Genomic DNA, 20,268 nt, shown 5'->3' on the forward strand with positions numbered 1-20,268 from the left:
TAAGGAGCTTCTTAGTGGCCGTCCATAAGGATTTGTCAGTAGTCATAAGGTTTTGAGTTAAGTTCGTTAAATTTTGTATTTTCAATTTTTTAAGTTCTGTTTTGAGTTTGTTTGTTGATGTAGTATAATATGTTTTATCTGTGGGGTATCTAGTCCTGTGCCACTTCGCTCTTGCTCTGCGTTTTTCCTTTAATAAGTTGCGAATGCTGCACACTTTTAATTAAACTTTTTTAAGTTTTTCTGCATTAAATTATTACTTGTTAATTTCTATTATTGGTTTATTTCTTTGTACATACACAACTGAAAAGCTTAGCTCTGTGAAATTTTAGAGGAATTGAAACGGGAATTTTGACTAAAAAATATTTTATAATATTCTTTATACGTAATGCCTTGCTTTTTTTTCTCTTAAAATAGAGGAAGCATTAAGACATTGAAAAATTGAATCTCCGCCTTCATAATAGGAATATAAAATCATTTAATGTAATCAAGGTCTTCATAGCTATTCAATTGTGAACAAATATAAGGTTTTTTATATTAAATTTAATATAATCATATTTAAGGTTAATATGAGTTGTTCTGATATTTATATATGGGTGCATAAACGTAGAGAGTATTTAGCGGGTTTAAATTGATTCAAACAAAGTTCGGTAAGGTTTCCACGAACTAATATTATAAATCAAACAATAAAGTTAATTTTATTATAATTATTTGGGGGATTATAAACATTTTGGGTTTCTTAATGCAGGTTTTTTTTTTAACTGCACAAAAATTAGGTCTCCAGTTATAAGGAACAAAGTTTCATAAGAAAACTAACTCATTGTGAAAAGAACCGAGAAAAATCAATTTATAGCCGATAAATAGTGTAAATGAAACCTTTATTGCAAAGAGAGTCATTCCTAACCAGTGGTAACGCTAAAACAAATTAGGCCACACACAATAAATTGGTATAAATAAAAATCCAATACAGAGTTTGAACAGGGAATATTTTGAGCCGGGTTATATTACTTTTAACTAAAAATAAATAAATTAAATAATACTGAATTGCGGCCGTTCATTATGAATAAATAATCTATGGCTATGATTGTGTAAATGGTTTGTTTGTTTGTTTATTCAGAAATTAAGGCGTAAAACCCACCGGTCATCAACGCCAACATCCCACTCATATACACACCCAATACGTGTAAATGGTAATTTAATGAAGTAAAAAAAAATAAATATAGTTAGAAAAAAATGTGGATTTCAATACACTAATAATTTCAATAAATTTCAGTTGCGATCTACAATAACATTCTCTTTTAATCCAATGTCCTTTATTTTTCAAACTTTAAATAGCTTTTTTATATAATTTGTAGTAATCTATTAATAGAATGATGTAGATACATTGCCTAGTTGACCAATATGGTAGCGGGGTCAATGAGGAGTTGCATTAATCACTATGCAGGTCATGCAATGCATTGTAGCTGCATAGGGCGTGCGCTCCCTGCAACAATGCTCCTCGCCGAAACAATGAGATTTATGGACCAGTTTTCTATGTCCTCGTGATAAAAAAAACAAGAGTATGGATTTCTTACAGTCCTTTATCTGGTCCCTTATGATGTTTATTATCGACGAATTATTGCTGAGAGCAATAATTTACTTATAAAATAAAATTTCTGACTAAATATTTGAATCCCCGTTGTTAAAAAAACAAAACAAATTTTAATCAATTACTGCACTTTCTCAATTTTTTTGTTGAGAAAGTAAAATATATATAAAGTCTTCTATGAAAAGTTGTAGATCCTAATTATCGCTTCACAGCTTCCTCATGATTTTTTCCCTCGAAGATAAAGTAATATTAATAGACGAACCTCGAAAACCGAAACTGATTAAAGATATAAGATACTAAAATGTTGGATTAAGTTTCATGATTTCAAAAGTTGGTACTGTGCTTATTTGGAGATAATTTATTACATATTTATGACCAATATAACAAAAAAACCGAACCAATCCTTATGAAATATCCAGGGCCAGATTTTCCTAACTCTTTACACTATAAAAAAAAATTCTTTTAATGATAAAAAAAAAAAATGTTCATGATGAGTTAATAAAAGTCTTACAAAGTCATAGCTGATGTTAATATGCGATAAAATTAAACTTTTCGTCATAGAGATTATTTTATAAAGTAAAAATGCCTGGCTGACCGTCTCCACGCCTGCGAAGCTATGAACCCTTGGGCCTAAGAACACTTAAACTGTAATTCCTGTCCAGAAAATATGTTATGATTTTAGAAGTACAATCTTTTTATTGTATTGATATCACAAGAAGAAATATTATTGAGTGATTGTTAAAACAACAGCCGTTTCGTCAAACTCCAAAGAGGTTGGACCTGGAACAATAAAACCGACAAGAGTGACCGAAAGGGAGCTCGCCGAAAATTAGTTGTAAACGATCGACTGGAGAGTAATAGCGACCTCAAGGCGTGACTGAGGGACCTTCCGGAATGAGACGTCGCCAAACTGTCTGGAGCTGGAAGGGACTGATTTAATGGGAGCCTGGAGAGGACACCCGTGTACCGTGAGTGGACTACCGTGTACCCTCCGATAACAAGTCCGATGAGGAGTACACGCTCCATATCTCACTTGGTCCTTTCGGGGAAAGTTCAAGGCCCGGTAGCCGCTGTAGTTCCTCTAGGCCGATATCGCTCTCTGATAGTGCGTGTAGGGCTAGAGATTCTTCGAGCGTAAAGCGAGTTAAAACAGGGCAGAATTAAATACATTTACATATTTGAATGGTTTAAAATTAACATACCTATGTATTTATTCACTTTAACATAAAATGTATAGATATACTTTCATTAATGTGGTATACACAGTTATAGACAAATGTGATTTAGTTTCCGGGCTTTAATTTATGCACTATAATGTTCAACGTAAACCCATGGAAGGAAAACGGAACGTATGTATAGTGTGACTGAACTTTCATGCTGACCGAAATCCCTGGATTGCAATGTACCCAACAAACTTATTAGTATATTTAAAGCAATAATTCAAATACATTTTTTATATTAACTATTTCACATAATACTTTGTTATGATACTTGATCTGTATTTTAATTTTTATCTATAAATTTCTTTATATTATTATAAACGGCGCGTATGACACTGTAACCTTAAGGTTTGGATGATTTGATGCATTAGTTAATTTTTTTTTTTTTAAATGTGGTTTTCATAAGATAAACTCAATTTTCTGCGAACTACTTTTATTACTCCACCTTATATGTAAAATAAAATATTACATGGTGATCAATAGAAAGTTATTTATATGATAGAGAGATAAACTATTACATAAATTTCTATGGTATACATACGTTTTTGTGCCAAGTTTATATTTTGTATTTGCTTCAGTGAAAATTAACATAACTCTATAAAATTTATTACTACTATTATTATTATTTTTTTTCTTACTTCCTAAAAAATAAATAATTAAACATATACATATATATACAAAATGGATGATAAGTATATATACAGGCTATTTTAGTCATATTTTATTGTAGTTGCTGGGTCCGCTGAAGGCAGTTTAGCAGTGATGGCACATGTTTGCCGAGGTGCTCATATAGAATAGGGAGGGGCTATTCCTGCTGGTTATAAAATTCATATTTTTTTCTTTTTCGTAAGGGGTCAAGTCCCTCTAGGAGGTATCATAACACCCAAAATAATTAGATGAAAATTCTTCACTACCTGCTCAGCCCCATATTTTCGTACCCTCCACTGAAGAATAAAGAATAAATAGGTACAAAAGATGTTAGTTGAGGTGTGCTTCCTTTTTCTACCTATGGGTATTTTAAGGGATATGTCAATTATACACTGTATGTGCAGAGTCGACGGCGCTATGTGCGCGTTGATACTATGCTGAGCGGGGAGGGTCTGCTTTGCTGGTAATCCACCCCATAGTTTTTTTTTCACCCCATAGATCATATAGTGAGGCTTACCTTAGCTTAAAAACATTTACTAATGTCTAGCCAAAAAAAAAAAAAAAAAAGGAAAAAGAGTTTTGTTTTGTTATTCTAAGTGCTTCATGAATCTGATTCATATTTTCAGATAAATTATGTTTATGTCGACCGTAAAAGAAGATAATTTTCCTCTTTGCATAAATATTGAATCACTCTCGAAATGAATCTTTACTTAAATTAAACGAATCTTCCCTATTTATTGATGGTAGTCATCCGAAATATGTGAAAAAAAGAAGAAACTTTAATATAAAATAAAAATTATAGTGCTCTATTTTTATTTTATTTACATGTCTTGCAATGAATCTACTCTTTTTTAATACATTTTTTGTCGTGTTGTAAAAAAATCAATTTCATTTGTTATACTTAATTGTAATTATTGAAAAAGGAATTCGATGGTTAATGGTATTTCAATAAACAATTGCCTATTAAATTAGGATAGTAGAATTTGATTTATATGTTTAAAACCATTAGCGTCAGTTAATAAAACGACCTTAAATCTTCATTCTTTAATTATATAATACTTCTAAAGATTAGACTGAAATTTTCTTCGGAACCTGTTTTCGAAATATGGTGAATTGCGAATGCGTCGAAATATTGATAAAAAATTTATTACTAGATCAAAAAGTGGAAAAAAAAATTTATTGCGTTCTAGAATTATTTGAAAGCTCTATATTCTATACTTGGTATAGGAGGTGGCAAATGTTTGTGAATACCTTCTAAGGCTGGATATTCACATCAGCATTGCAAAAAATAGAAACAGTGGGAAAGGCTTTTCGAGCAGGCAACTATTGGGGCCTGTTATGCCAATAAAGAAGCTAATTAAAGCGAGGTTTATGATGCCATAAGGATCATTAGTTAACATTACATATGTCGAAATTTAATTTTTTATATGAAGATTGGCATACAAGACATTTACCAATTCAATATGTTACTGAAATCGCTAGAATCTATTTGTCAATTATTTTATCTATTCGAATTATTATTTGATATTACGGATAGAAAATAACTATAAATAAATCGAGAAGTCTCAAAAAAAAGAAAGAAAAAAAAACAGGATGCTGAAGAAAGAGTATAGAAAATGGGTCCGGTCACGTTTTACTAGTTTGTACCCCTCACCAAAGTCGAGGACCTCAGATACGATAAATACAGTATCACTAATAAGTGAGCTTAATATATTCCATGACATGAATCACATTAGAAACGAACCTCTTTGACTTTCATAGAATAAGTTGAATTGAATATATCGCTTAGGCAAGTCGAGCCTATTACGTAAATACTTTGAGGAACAGAGAACACTCATCGGTGTTCTCACCAACTCACTGACAAGTGCCAGAGGTCATGGAAAACCTTCATTGAACAACTCAGCTACGTTCCTTTCTATACTTAAACGGAAATCAAAAGAGGAATAATAGATATTTTTTAACATCTACCTAGCAGTTCTGCAATGAAGAAGAATAAACCTGTGCCACTATAATACATGATGGGTATTATTTATATATATTTATTTGATTCAAGAGTTCATAAGGACGTGCTGTTTTTGGCTATTGGCTAAACAAAAACGAAATATTACTTATTGTTCTCATAAAATGAGAAATTCTGGAGATTTAATTAAAAATTTGATTTAGATTTGCACTGAAACATTTTGAAATTTGATTTGATAATTTTTGCTTCAGATGATCGGAGGTCCGGTGAGTGAAGATACACAAAGAAGTAAAACTTATTTATTTTTTCATACTTTTTGTCCTTTGAATTAAAGATCTTCATCAGGGTTGAAAAAAAAACAAGATAACTTTGATTTAGAGAAAAAAAAATATATATTTTTATTTATTTATTTAATATCAGATTGGCCGGGTGGGCCTTACGTGGTTAATGTAAATGGTACATTTTTTTAAACAAATAATTATGGGGGGGGGGTATAGTCTCATACAAAAGACACCCCTAACTATACACAGTAGTATAAATAAAAAAAATTAAGATGAAATAAATAGATTAAAATAATAATTCTTAATAAATGATAAAAGTAAAATTAATAACCAAAATAAGAACATTTATGGATTTATCAAAATAAATAATTAACTTCTAATGAAAAAAAAGATTGTGAATTTAAGAAAAAGATGAAGAGAAAAACAGAAATTAAGATAAAATAAAAATTGTAAAGTGACAATAACAGAACATATAACAATAACAGGATGTCCTGCAGCAGCCTGGGCTCATGTCTTCGGGTTGTGGATTGGGTTTACCAAGTTGTAAATAACTGGGAGTGGAACTTCATGAACCTTTCTTTGATGTAATTCTCTAATGTCTACATTTGCAATTCCCGATACAATTGGCCGTTTCTTACAAACTAAAGACCATCCACTGCAATTCTTGGGACTGAATTTGGAAAAGATGGTAATTTTTTTCCTTTTTGTAAAGTATACTGCTTCCCAGATTTCACATCTGTACATAAGGAATGGCCTGAGGAATTGTCTAAATAATAAAAAACAAATTTTGAAATATACATAATAATAAATTTAGTAGAAAGAAGCTGATACTGATAGGAAATAAAATATAATATGGTACAGGTAAGAATTATACAAAACAAATAATAAAAAAAATTTATTAAAAATCAGACAGTGTTCATGTAAATAAAGATATAAATGTGTGAAAGAAAACGATACATATGATACAATAGGTAAGAAAGAAAATGGAATATATGTAACAACTGATAAAGGATTAATTATACTACAGCTTAGTAAAAATTAATAAGCTAAAATAAATATAGAATGCCCAAAAAGTTAATATGAAAGGAAGAAGATAGAAGAGATGTGTGGTAGTGGGAAGAAGGAAGAAAAAATTAAATAGACAGAGAAACTGACTCGGGCGGAGTTGCTGAGCTTTTTAATTAATTAAAACCGAAAATAAATTCTGTTTCCTTCCATCACGTGTATATTTTTGGAAAATCCCTGGTTAATAATACCTGTTCGTCAGAAAAACAATGGCACAAATTAAATTTTACCAGGTCAATTGGAATTTGAGATATAATGCAATCCGTTTATTATTATTTAAATATGTTGCAGTGACTTTTTATTGTCTTAAAATATAGACAATTTTTACTTTATTGCTATCTTAAAAAAAATAAAATAAACCCTTTTTATCCACTGGTACTATAATATTTGAATTTGATCAAAGTATGCACGAGTAGTGAAAGTTTTATGCCAATTATATTGTTATTTTTATTTCCTATTATATATTTTTATTTTTCTGTTTTTTTTTTAAAAAGGAAATTAAAAATTTGTATCTACTCAGTTAATAATTTCAAATGATGCAATAGTGTACATTTGTGAGAAAAATGGCCAATGATTTGTTGGGAGATTGCAATCAGAAGACTTGTTATGTAACTACATAAATATATATCATTACAGATATAAAAATTATATCTGTAATGATATAATTACATCTTTTATTATTTATTATCCTTGTTGAAGTGCTTTAAATATTAATGTATAATATGAAGCTATTTTATAGAAATCTTCATGAAAAACTAAAAATTAGAAAAAAAAAGAAATTATTTTCATTTATCAGAGAAAGGAAATGAAATGTTAGCACATTCTAGAACTTAAAACATCCATAACTCGTGGACATTTTTTAACGAATTCAAATGTTTCTGTACCCCTAGGAAAGACAAGTTTCTCTTTTTCTGATTGTGTCATTTTGTACATTTTAACGTTCTTTTATGTACCACTAAAATATAATATAATAATAATTATTATTTCATAAAATCTAGAAGATATTTTTATATATATAATTATTATATATTATGCCTGTTCTTGATGGCAGAAAATGGAGTTGGTTTTCGGTTCAGCACATCTAAAAAGAATAACTAGCCAAAACCATCAAATCAAATATTCCATTGTATACAAGAATTTTTCTAGTCGTAACATGGACCGATTGAATTTGCCTATTGAATTGAATTTTCTAATTCTCCTACCGAATCCATTATTAGATAGCTAAAATAAAAATGTTTAGGATCCCTTATTGTTTGGTGTACCTATTTAATTTTTTAACCATTCTTTGGTGACGTTTGTCATCATAAAAAACACGGCGTGTTAGGTTTTTCAAAAACTATTTATTATCAGCAACAATTTATAGCTGAAACATGTTTGGCATGAAAATTAGTTATTTATGTTTGGATGTGACACATTTGACAAATGCCACATTTATAAATAATATTAACGGGAGATGTCAGGGATTGCTTTAAAATATAAACATAGCGTCAGATCTAATTTTTTAATGACAATGATTTATGAATGGATGATGGTAAAATTACTACAAGGGCTATATTACAAGGTGTGAATTTTATATGCAATAAATTCCTTATGAATTTCTTATAAATATATAAATAATATCAATCGGTAATAAAGTTATAATATTATATCAATAATAGAAATAAATCCGTCAAAAAAGTCTTTAATACTTATTTATCTTGAAGCAGCTGCATCTTACAATCATCTGAACGGTCGTATAATACACTAGCAATCAGGAATAACAGTCGGATCTGCTGTAAAAGAAGGAGCGATACAAAGACAGCTGATACAATAAACAAGGTAGTTGGCTTCAATAAAGACCACTGGAAGGTGGCTTTACGATAGGATATAAAAATACCAGAAAGCCACCGTATGGAGTTATTGCTGAGGGAACCTGTCCCGTCTTCTAGCCCAGCTTGCACGTGTAGTCTTCATCTCTTCGTATCCTCAATGCCACCAGTTTCGCATTATTTTGTAAACATTTAGTTTAAATTGCTATAGGTAAAACTGAAGTGGCGCTTCATATGATTAGAAGTATATTAATCATAGAATGATTCAAATAAAATTTTATACTAACCAATTGTGTCTAGATACCAGATCTTAGAAATAAGTTGAATTAAGAGAAGTTGAAACTTTATAATTACAGACAAAACTATGTGAATTAATTTATCTTTCCAAATTTTGTGAAAATATCACTGTTATCAATATTTGGGTTATATATTACTTAGACCTAATCTCAAATCTAGAAATTTAAATTTCGTGGTCTGGTTTTTTTACTTGAGATTAAGAAATGACATAATCTAGCCAAAGCATGATGGTCAAAATTTATTTCCAGGGTCCGTCATAAAATAACCGATATAGTTCAGGAACATTGCTTAAGCTTAAAAATGACTTTTTATTTCTTAAATTACTCAACTTAAATCTAATTTTAATCACTAATCTATCCTAAAGAAGTTTTTTATTTTATTTATTTATTGATATTTACAACTGTATAAAAAAATACAACCAGTAACTTTGGTCATAATGATATGATACTGGATGTAGAGAAACTACCCAGTAGTACTCTAAAAACAGTATCCTAAAGAAGTAAAATTAAAAAACAAAAACAACAAACGGACAAAAAATTGCTTATTCAGCAACTGGAACTATTTAAAAAACTCAGAAATTAAAAAAAAAATAAAACGGCTCAAATACTAATGTTTCCAATAGTATTTATAATTCAAAATATATTTAGCACAATACAGTAAATTGTGGATTGTTTCTTGTATATAATAAGATTTATAGTTCATAAAAAATAAATTGATGATATGTAAAAAGTACTTTTCGATCATTTTTACAACAATAAAATTTATACTCCGTTAAAATTCATATTTTCAAAATTTATAAAAGTAAGTTTCTAGAAGAGCAAAGATAGCAATTAGTTTTAAGGAATGATAAAAAATAAATAAACAAAACAAATCTTTATAAGTTTTTATATTTAATATAGCTTCTTAGATTTTGTAGTCATGAGTGTAAGTGTAAGATTTCGTTTTAAATATGAACAACAAGAAAATATAAAGTAACTTTATGGGGGCGTTGTTTCTTCAGATAATGGGGGATGTTTTTCGGATTTTCATTTAGGTAGAAAAAATTTCAAAATTAATGAATTTTCATTAGGAAATAAGTCTTGTTTGTTTGTTTCAGTATGAAATGTCATAATGTAAGGAAGTCCTTCCAGTAAGAAGGACATAATGTAAAATCGATCGAAAAACTGCCTTTGTTTCGTATCCGAAAAGACTTATGCGATTTTGGTTATATCTGAGGTAAATTTCGATCAAAGATAAATTAAGCGGTGATTAAATTTCACCTCTGACCCACATCCTGTTCATCTTGTTGCAAAGTGATGACTCATGAGGTCGCTTCAAGGATGTGAGCCATCCTTCTTCCACCCGAGGCGGAACCCAACTACATAGAGACTGCCAGTTCTCTCATCTCCAGTGTTTCCGTGTACAGATAAACAGTTCACTCTTGTACGGTAATTAATGGCTTGCTCTTTGAAAATGTATAATGATTTTACACAGCAAGATCCGGAATCGATTATTTGCAATATAAACACATATAATATCTCTATATACATATTGTTTTCTCTTTATAATTAAGTGTTGTGTTTGCTATGAAAATAGTAAAAGTGGACTAAGTAGTGGAGTAAAAACGAAAAGAATAATTATAAAATAAATTTAATAGGGGTTTGTCAAGAAAATAATAAAACTAATGGTTATAAAATAAACAAAAATTAAATTAATAATTTAATTTCTAAGAATTATTTTTTAGGGGTTATAATGTTGTACATCAATTATATTATTTCAAGGAAGAATTTGCCCCTTTTTCAATTCTTAAAGTTCTTGTTGTAATGGATGTTTCGAGCTGCCTCTGCACATCTTCAACGTTTCATCATTGTACCTAAAATAATATCCTATCCATAATTTAATTTTTTATTTCGTTTAGCTTTTAAATCCCTTATGTGAAGTCCACATAACAGTGTAGACTTGACCTTGCTATGAAAAGCATATATTAAAAATTTTGTATTCATAAGGAGTCTAGAAGGGGATCGAAATGACCAACCAGTAATAGATTGGAAAAATATGTTTTGTAGGATGATGAAAGGTTGAAGATGAGCTGATATGGACGGAATCGTAAATGTGAATTATAATAAAAAATTTATGAAGTAAAAAGTGTGTTGAACCGTTTTTTAAAAATAATATGAGGGCAATAGGAAATTTAAACAATCAACAAATGATAATTAATATAAATAATCAAACATTATAGTATGCATTGTGATGAAAAGTGTCTAGGCATCTCACTTATTCGTGGGAGGAAGACATAGAAATTCTAAAGGAGTGGTTAGGTCACTTTTTATTTTTTTGTAGTGTATCCTATATGTATGTATATAATTATATGAATTTAATATGGGGTTAAATTTAAATTAATAGTGAACAAAACAAGCCTAATCCATGAAAGGTAAAAAATAATGAAAGGTTAAAAAAAAAATAAAGCAAAGATAAATCAAATAAGATAAAAAAAAAAAAAGGAATGATCCATCGTTTAGGAGTTATTTAGTATGTCTTTTTGAAATGAAATAACTTATTAAGAAAATATAGACTACCGTATTTCGTAAAGCTTTTGATAAAAATACGAACTTAATCAACTTTAGCCTCAATAAAACTTCTAAATATCATTTTTTGGCAAAATTGATCATTAGGATTCTTCTAGAATAGATAAAACCTGAATTTCTAAGTAAAGAGGGAAAGTGTCTGACCACTGGTGAACACTCCAAGGCACTGCATAAACTGCATTAGTCCGCTACCAACTGAATATTGGAAGAGGTCAATTTAAATAATTGTCTTTTGTCCCGTGTAGCGCAGTCTGTCAGGCCTGACGCGTCATTTATAGCTGTTTATTAAGCAGAGGAGCAAGAAGTAGGCGGGTTGATAGCACACGGCCCCTATGAATTGTAAGGAGATACCATTAGCACTGACGGACTGCCTATTGAGCGAAGGCGCTCAGATAGGATCGGTGGGCCCTGCCATTCAGGAAGCCATGGAATAACCCTTTTCATTTTATTACCGATTTAATTATAGTTCTATTGTCAGCCTTAATCTCCATATGATAAATCTTTTGCCTTCATTGACGGCACAAGACATCCTCTACTCTCACCCTTGACGTCTGTTAATCCAGGGACAATGACGAGCGATTTGTTTTTAAAGAAAAAAAATGGACTATGTCCTTTTCTCAATTAGTAACTAATTCCGGTGTTTATAAATTTGTGTTTTCTATTTACTTATTTGTTTTTCTGACACTAAAATTCTTAAGTATTACCAGAAAAGAGACGAAGATCTCCAAAGGTTGAAGATGTCAGAGAAGATATGGCAGGTAGAAATCTGACAAAAGATTGCACGGACAGGAATCAGATTATATACTACAAACTCAAGTTACCGAAATGTGATTTAGTTCAAGTAATCAAATATAATAATTTATTTTTATTTTAAAACAATTTATATATATTTTCGAAAATGTCTTTTAATTATGCGAAATATGCTCTTCAAGTATACTTTTTTTTAAATTAAAAATAAATCCTTTCTCTCTTAAAACTTTTTTGATTTTACGATAAGATTGTTAATGAAAAACCAGTTCAGTTTTGGAAAAAAAATGATGAAGAATAAGTTTTCACAGCGATGAATCAGGTTTTGAAAAATATTTCTGCTGTTAAAAAAACAAGAATAGACAACATATCCAAAAATAAAATAAATAGATATAAAAAAATAATTATAAGATTGCTGTTTGAAAAAAAAAATAATAATGCAGATTGGACCAAAAAACATTAAAAGTTATTCTTGTTAACATAACTGGAGACATAGCACGGACTACGACTTCAGTAACTAATCATTAGAAGATTTTTTCTAAAATTGTTTGTATTTCTAAGAATTCAGAATCTTCAGTAGCTTTAGGGAAAGATGAGCTTTCAGAAATCTGGGACGATTTCGAGGATAACAACAGAATCATATAAATTGGAAACCACTTTTTGAACTCAGGAAACCCAAAATCGTGTGAAGTAAATAAAATTTTGAAAATAACAAATTGGTCTTCATCTACGGTTCTCAAATAGTTTAGAGTTATATTGAATAAATAAATAATGCCTACCCTCGGACAGTTGCTGATATTCTATGTGAATAAGGAAAGTAGTTCGTGAAACTAGGGTTATGTCATTACCAATTGAAAATATTAATCCGAAAATATCGATAAATTCATTTCAATTAAAATTAAACTACCTAATATTGTTTTTCTTAAGCGGGATTTTATAACCAGCGTAATGTAAATCAATATTTCAACATAAAGTGTCTTTAATGATGAATGTGTGCTATAAAATTATCTTAAATAAAATATGTTTTTATGAAAAAATTACATAAATAAATAAATCAAAGAGAAGATTAATTAGTAACATTTTTATTAAAATTTACTTAAGCTATTGATGATTATGAATATGTCACATAAGAAAAGTTCTTGAAGACTATGGAGCCCAAAACAATTATCAATCGAGAATAGTGAACGGAGTTCAAAACACTTTTCAACTTTTTTTGTTCCTGACATCTGCCAAATAGCCCTTTCTTCGTGACGTAAATCCATCCTAAAGTCGACCCAATCATGATGTAGTCATTAAGAACACGATATTAGGAGTTGATACATATTCAACCGGAGCACCATAGTGTTCCCAGACTGAGAGAAAGTCGCCGACAAGAGACTATGAGATGTGCTGCAGAGAATTAATATAGACCGGTTACCCCGAGGGCCCAGGAAGAACGCTGACATGACAGCTCTTCCATCAGGAGCGACCCCTGACCCCCGAGGGTCTTAGGCAGGATTCCCTTCGGAGTCCTCGCTATGGTAATGGGATCACCTCTGGCCACTTGGAAGGATGTGATGATATCCAGCCCATAAAGACTGCTATATGGGCCGACAAAAGAACTATTCAAAGTCATAACCAATATGGTGACAACCATTATAAGTATATGTTGGTGCACTCAATTCTCAGAGAATAGCAATTAAATATTTCATTTCTGAATTAAAATTAGTGAATAGATAGACCAATTAATGGATTTAACTTTTATTTTTACTTTTAAATTTAACCCTAAAACATTATTCATTGTTTATAATATTCCTTAAATAAAGTGTATATAAGATATTATTTGACCCTGTAGCTAATTATCATTATTTCACCTGTTTCTTTTCATTTTATTATAATTAGAAGATATCTTAGGCTTCAATAGAGGGTTTTTTTTTGGTTGGCCTTTTATTCATTTATAATACATTTGATGTTTTTAATATCCTAAATCTTATAATAATGCATTTTATCATTAATTTCTCTTTTTTATTATTTGCTTTTCTTTTTTTTTATATTATTTTATTAGAAGTTACCTTAAGATTTATGATATAAAAGATAGACTTATTTAATTTTTTTCATTTTATTATTATTTACATTTAACACAAAATTTAGGAACAAGAAGCTCTTTCAACTGTATACTTAAATTAAAATGATTAAATTACATGGTTACAAGTTATAACAACCTTATTTCATATACGTCATTTCTGGAAATTCCAGACACTCCCAGGAACGTCTTAGCGGTACCACTCCTCGACAGACCAGAAGTAACAAGCCCCGAGGGTCCTAAGATCGTGGGAATATGCGAGGGAGCTGCAATCAGCGGTTGCACTTGCACATGCAGAAGCCTATCGTCAACAAAACCTACAATTAAAACTTATTTCCACAGACAGCTATATCTGGAATGCCGTGGGAACACGGGGTCAATATTCAATCCATTATCTTCCTTACGGCTGGATTCAGAAGAACGAATCCATGTCCTTCTAAGTAGATTTGTATTTGTTTTATTTGGATTAAAATAATTCGGATTTTAAACCTAAACACATGTATATTTCACCGTCTTGTAAAATATCACTATAGGTTTCGAATACAATATCTAGTCAATGCTCTGTCATTCAGTGAAAACAGGTAAATAAGACGGAGGGAATAGGTATGATAAAGAAATGAGTTTGAAACGAGAAATGTAGTGATCATTGGTCATAGGGTTATGTTTTATTAGAATTTCTATTTAGAAGAAAATATTACAACAATACATATTTTTATTACATTTTTAGTTTTTCTCATTTATGTTATTTACTTATATTTGTTCTCATTTATATAATTTATTTGAAAACAATTAACTTAAGATCATCGGGTTGAATATTGGCTGCACTCTACCAATGCTACTACTGTAGAAGTTCGTAATATTTTTTCAGAAAATTAGTTCTAATTAATTTTTAATCTGGAGAGAACAGGATTTTTGATACTTATAAATAATTGAAATTTTAATATAATACTTGAAAACAGTATATGATAGTATGACGGTTCTACGTAAATAATAATATAATTATTTTTACATTAAATAAATAATTATTCGGTCACTATAACCGTGAATCAACCCTGTGGATTCAGAAGCCCTTGTAGGGCACATCCAGCCCTTAAATAGTGGTTACCCTTAATTGGGGAAAAATCCAGTGGTTGAGTGTGTTCTTGAACAAATCACCTTCTTGTTTAACCGAAAGCCTGAATCTTCATTGGAAATAAACAAAATAAAATTGTTTTATTTAATTATAGTTTTAAAATATCCTTATTACTATATTTAAAAATTTATTTTATGAGTAAGAATATTTTATTGGACATTGGAGCTAAATTTGTTTAATAAATAAGTAATTCTTAAGGCGCTAAAGCGAACATTACTGTATAATTTAAAATCATTGCTCTATTTTTATTTTATTAATACTATTTAGTCTAAATAATATTTTTATAAAAAAGCAAGATAGCAGAATAAGATTCATATGGCTATCTATAAAATTAGCCAAGGATATGATGAATTGTACGAAAATTTTTATTTATATCAAGTAAAAGTTAAAAATGAATTGAAGTGAACACTGTTATATTTAATATGTTCTCACACGAACCATCAGCATTTATATCACTGAATATTAGGGTGGGATTCAGAAACTTTATTTTTTAAGGAAGCTAACAAAAATAAACTCTTTGGAAGATGGAGAGTATTGGAAGAAAAATGCTGAAATCACAATGCTATATCTGTAATCTCTGGAAAATCCGATTTGTTTCTTCGGGTCATATGAGATTCTTTCTTTTTCCATTTAGAGGGATAAGTTTCAAATTATATTAATTATTTATCTCATTATGAAACAAATATTGTTTAAATAAAATCATTCTTAGATGCGTCTATTCCCTGAGACGATCCTCAGGATCCGCTAATTATAATTTTTATTCCGAATAAATTATACAAAAATATATATTTTTAATGTATCCTTGACTTAATAAGCTGACAGACGAGAAAGCCAGAAAAGCACTTAGGCTAATACTGACAGGGGGCTTATATTTTTTAGAAAGTTGAATGGCAACTCCGTCATTATTTGGAATCGTGGATCTTGAGATTCTGGTAAACTCCACCGGAGTTGCAAATTCCCAGTCTTATGCAACGGCTCATTACGGTGCCTGTAATTCATACTTTACTGGCTATAATATTCATCTCAGGTGGATAGCTGAGATTTATCATATACGGCTAAAAATTACAGTACGATTCAGAAGATTGGAACCCAAGACCGTGGAAGATTTCTAAAATATTCCTCTTCTGTTCAAGTCCAATTGAATCTCATAAAGACCAGAGAAAAGTTAATGTAATATATCCTTTCATGGTTGTATAGGTCAACTCCTCAAATCATTTCTGTTATCTTACTGATTACACACTATTGTTCTTAACAAGCGAAAAAAAAAAAAAAAATACTGACATTATGGATGTGTTATCTGACATACGAGTAAATGTAATTTAATTTTAATTAAAAAATTAATTCTTGTCTTTTGCGTGATATTTATTACCCAGGCGGGACTTTTAGGTAATGACAAAATTGCCCAATAAATAATAATAACATGTAAAAAATCATTCACTTGAAAAAAAATAATATTTTATTTGATGACTTTTGTTATTTGTAATCTGTATAAAACACGATAAACATGATTATTCTACCAACAAAGTGTTTATAATTACTATTATAAATTATAATTACTATTATTAATAAAATAATTAGTATATTTTATTCTTTTAAATTGAAATGTAAATAAAGCGGTGGCAAAAGTTTGCTTCTCTCCGGACGGCTGACACCTGACACGCTGCGCCACTGATTAGGAAGAAGAGAAAATAAAGGTTTTTGAGTAGAACTTATACCCAGAAAGATGAAGTTTGAATTGCTTTGTTCGTTTTAAATATTTTTTGACATATTAAAAGTCTAGAAAAATACAAATTTTTTTTGGTCACCAACTTGAATTTTTTTTCTCCAAAATTCATAAAACAAATCTTAAATTATATCAATTTTTAGAAATTTCTTGACAATATTTTTAACTTGTCAATAAAATAATAATCATCAGAGCCCAACACTAAGCACTTTAAACAATCCAGAAAAGTTTATTAATTTAGTATTATATTTTAATTTTCATCAAATAAAATAGAGATTTCTCCTAAACATAACGGATTGTTATAAATTTCAAGTATAAGAATTCAAACTATCCAAAAAAAAAAATTAAAATAAAAGAGTTTTTTTTAAAGAACAATTTTTCATTAAAAGTTTTTCAAAATATTTTAACATTTCAGTAATCTATTTAAAAAAAATTCATACCAGTTATCTCTTAATATTACCACTAATAATAAAAATTATGTTGTTATGAAAGTAAAATAATAAATGAAAAACTGGAAAAAAAATAACAATTTTGAACTCTGATTGGTAGTTTAGGGATTAAAAACTATTAAATTAATGAATTATTATCAACTATCAAACAAAAAATGGAGAAAAAATATTCTCAGGACTTCAATAAATACAAATCGTAACAAATACAAACTACACAAGAATACATTTTGTTTAATAATTTTATTTGCAAACAATTCTATATTATAAATATTAACGTTTGATAATTAACAGAAAAAAAAGAATATTTTTCCTCAATCATTCTGATTAAAAAGTTTGTGATTACTTACCTTGGAAAATCCGATGTTAGGGGTAGGGATATGGTGCAAACCGTGGTGACCCTCGTGGCGCTTGAACACTAGAAAAAAAACAAATAAAAAATTATTTAAAAGCAACTTGGTAAATATTTCACGGATAAGCTAGTATATATTTGCTTAAATTATCCATTAAATGCCTGAACAAAACGAAAAAAAAATAAGATTAGCGAAGCATATCTATTCAAGCAGTGGTAGCCAATAGCACTTCTCCTGTGAACGTTAGTCAAGCAGTTGTCTCACTTTCCTTTGAATAAATGTATTATTCAAGGATTCCTCTTGCCACATCTGAGGCGAAAGAAGTCCAGCCAACAAATTACGATTCGAAACGCTGTTTATAAACATATATACTTTATACGGTTGTAACATGTAGTCTTTTCCTTCCTTGGAATATGTTCTCCTATACGCCACGTCTTGTATGATATTTTCAATGCAAAAGAAAAAAAAATATAATACTTTTTAACTTTACACATTTTCTTAATGCTCTTTTCTATCTCAAAATATAGTCCGTACTAGCTGCATATACTATATATATATATATATATATAGATAGATGATGTAGTGTATTGAGTATATAGAAATGCCTCTGATGGAAGAATCCACATCACTCAGCTACATGGTAAATAAGTGTGAGCATGCTCTCTAAACGGTTATAATTTCGATACAGATAACTTTAGACTTATACTACTGAGGTCATTCGATTTCAAACGGCTATCTCTAAACTAAACAGAAAGAAAAAATGATAAATACAGAGTGTTTCGATTGCTATGAATGTTAAGCTAGATACATAAATAATTGATTAATTATATTACAAAAGTAATTAATTGCAAACTATTGAATAATTTGAGAATCAGATCAATCTGTTCGTTTGCAAAGGCTTAGTCCGTATAAATTTTTTTTCTCGGATTTATTACTGTTTTTATATTTACCACTTTTTATGTTTATTACCTTTATTTCAATGCATGTATTTCCTTGTTTGCTTTTTTAAATATGTGTTAAGGTATGTTTTAAAGATATAATTTAATATTATCTATGTGTGAAATTAAATTTTATTTTTATTGATATTTATACATATATATCTTTGTCATATTTAAAATTTTAACAATTCGTTTAGTAGATAAATTTTATCTTACATCTGTTAATGAAAATATAATGTATTGTAAAAATATATTGTATAATGGAGAAAAAAATGAAAATGTATAAGTGTATAAAGACGAAATACAATAAAAGAACAGCAAAAATGATTTATTACTGCTATGTATTGAAGATTATTTCAAATTATAATATAACGATAGGTGGGTTTTAAACAATTTATAAATTGTTTAACTAAATATAGAATACTGGGTATGTAGCACACCTTTTTTTCAATAATTCATAGTACTTCTCTCTCTTATCTTCCCACCAATGAACTATTGAAGGATATTGATATATGATCAGACTGATGTCTACATTTTTTTTTAAATATACCCTATTCTATTCTATGTTGATAATTTATTAATACATAAATCATAAAATAGGTAAATCACGCTATTATCCCTAACCCCGTGGCAGAAGGCATCCAATAAAGCGACACCATTCCACAGCTCGGACCCTACTGCGACAGGGAAAGTGCGGATCGTGGGCCGTATATCATCAACGCCGTAGCTGATTCCTCTCCACACGAATTTATTCTTATTGCTGGCATCTCAGTTATTAGGTGAAGAAATATCTTTGCCATCGTCCATCATGGGCTAACCAGCCTGGCTCTTTTACTTATAGCAAATGACTCGTCGGGCACAGGATTCCAGTGGTGTCGGTACACGCTCGGCCACGAGATTCATAAATTACTTCCAATAACATGCTCAAGATGAGAGTTCCTTAATTATGAATAAACTTTTAAATGCCGAAATCCGAAAAATGGATATAACCTATGTCGAACGTGGTCTTTTAAAAGAAAAGGTCAGGAGAATATTTCTGCTCTTGGTTGTAGAATTATCGTAGAAGCAATCCACAATGGTTTAATTAAATCTACAAACTCATCCCGTCATAAGAAGTTTTGGTAAACTGCAGAGGCCCTGATAATCGTGAATGTTAAGGCATGATAGGACACACCAGATATTTTATTAAAAATATGAAGCAGATGTAGGAGGGGGTTGTAGTCTAAGAGAAAAGAAAATGTTATGGTGTTGAGACTGTTTCGATATCATTCAAATCGAACAGCCCTACATGAAGCTCTACAAAGTTGGGCGAAACGTCGGCAAGTAAATAGTTCATAACTATTTTCTTTTTTCTTTGACTATACCTCCCCCCCACCATTTATATATAATACAGATATCTTATTGTTTGTTATACACTGTTAATTTAAAAATTAATTCAA

At 29.6% G+C, this 20,268-nt stretch overlaps 1 protein-coding gene across 1 annotated transcript in view; it reads right to left on the minus strand.

Moving 5' to 3' along the window:
* Positions 1-20,268, minus strand: part of dysf (dysfusion) — a 359,371-nt gene that overhangs the window by 195,322 nt on the left and 143,781 nt on the right. The window contains exon 3 of the mRNA XM_014432053.2: positions 17,889-17,956. Coding sequence (XP_014287539.1) covers positions 17,889-17,956 — 68 coding nt within the window. The remainder of the gene's footprint in view (positions 1-17,888; positions 17,957-20,268) is intronic.

Source organism: Halyomorpha halys, unplaced genomic scaffold (genome assembly GCF_000696795.3).
Source record: "Halyomorpha halys isolate HHAL.00 unplaced genomic scaffold, Hhal_1.1 Scaffold1023.1, whole genome shotgun sequence".
Classification (NCBI taxonomy): Eukaryota; Metazoa; Arthropoda; class Insecta; order Hemiptera; family Pentatomidae; genus Halyomorpha; species Halyomorpha halys.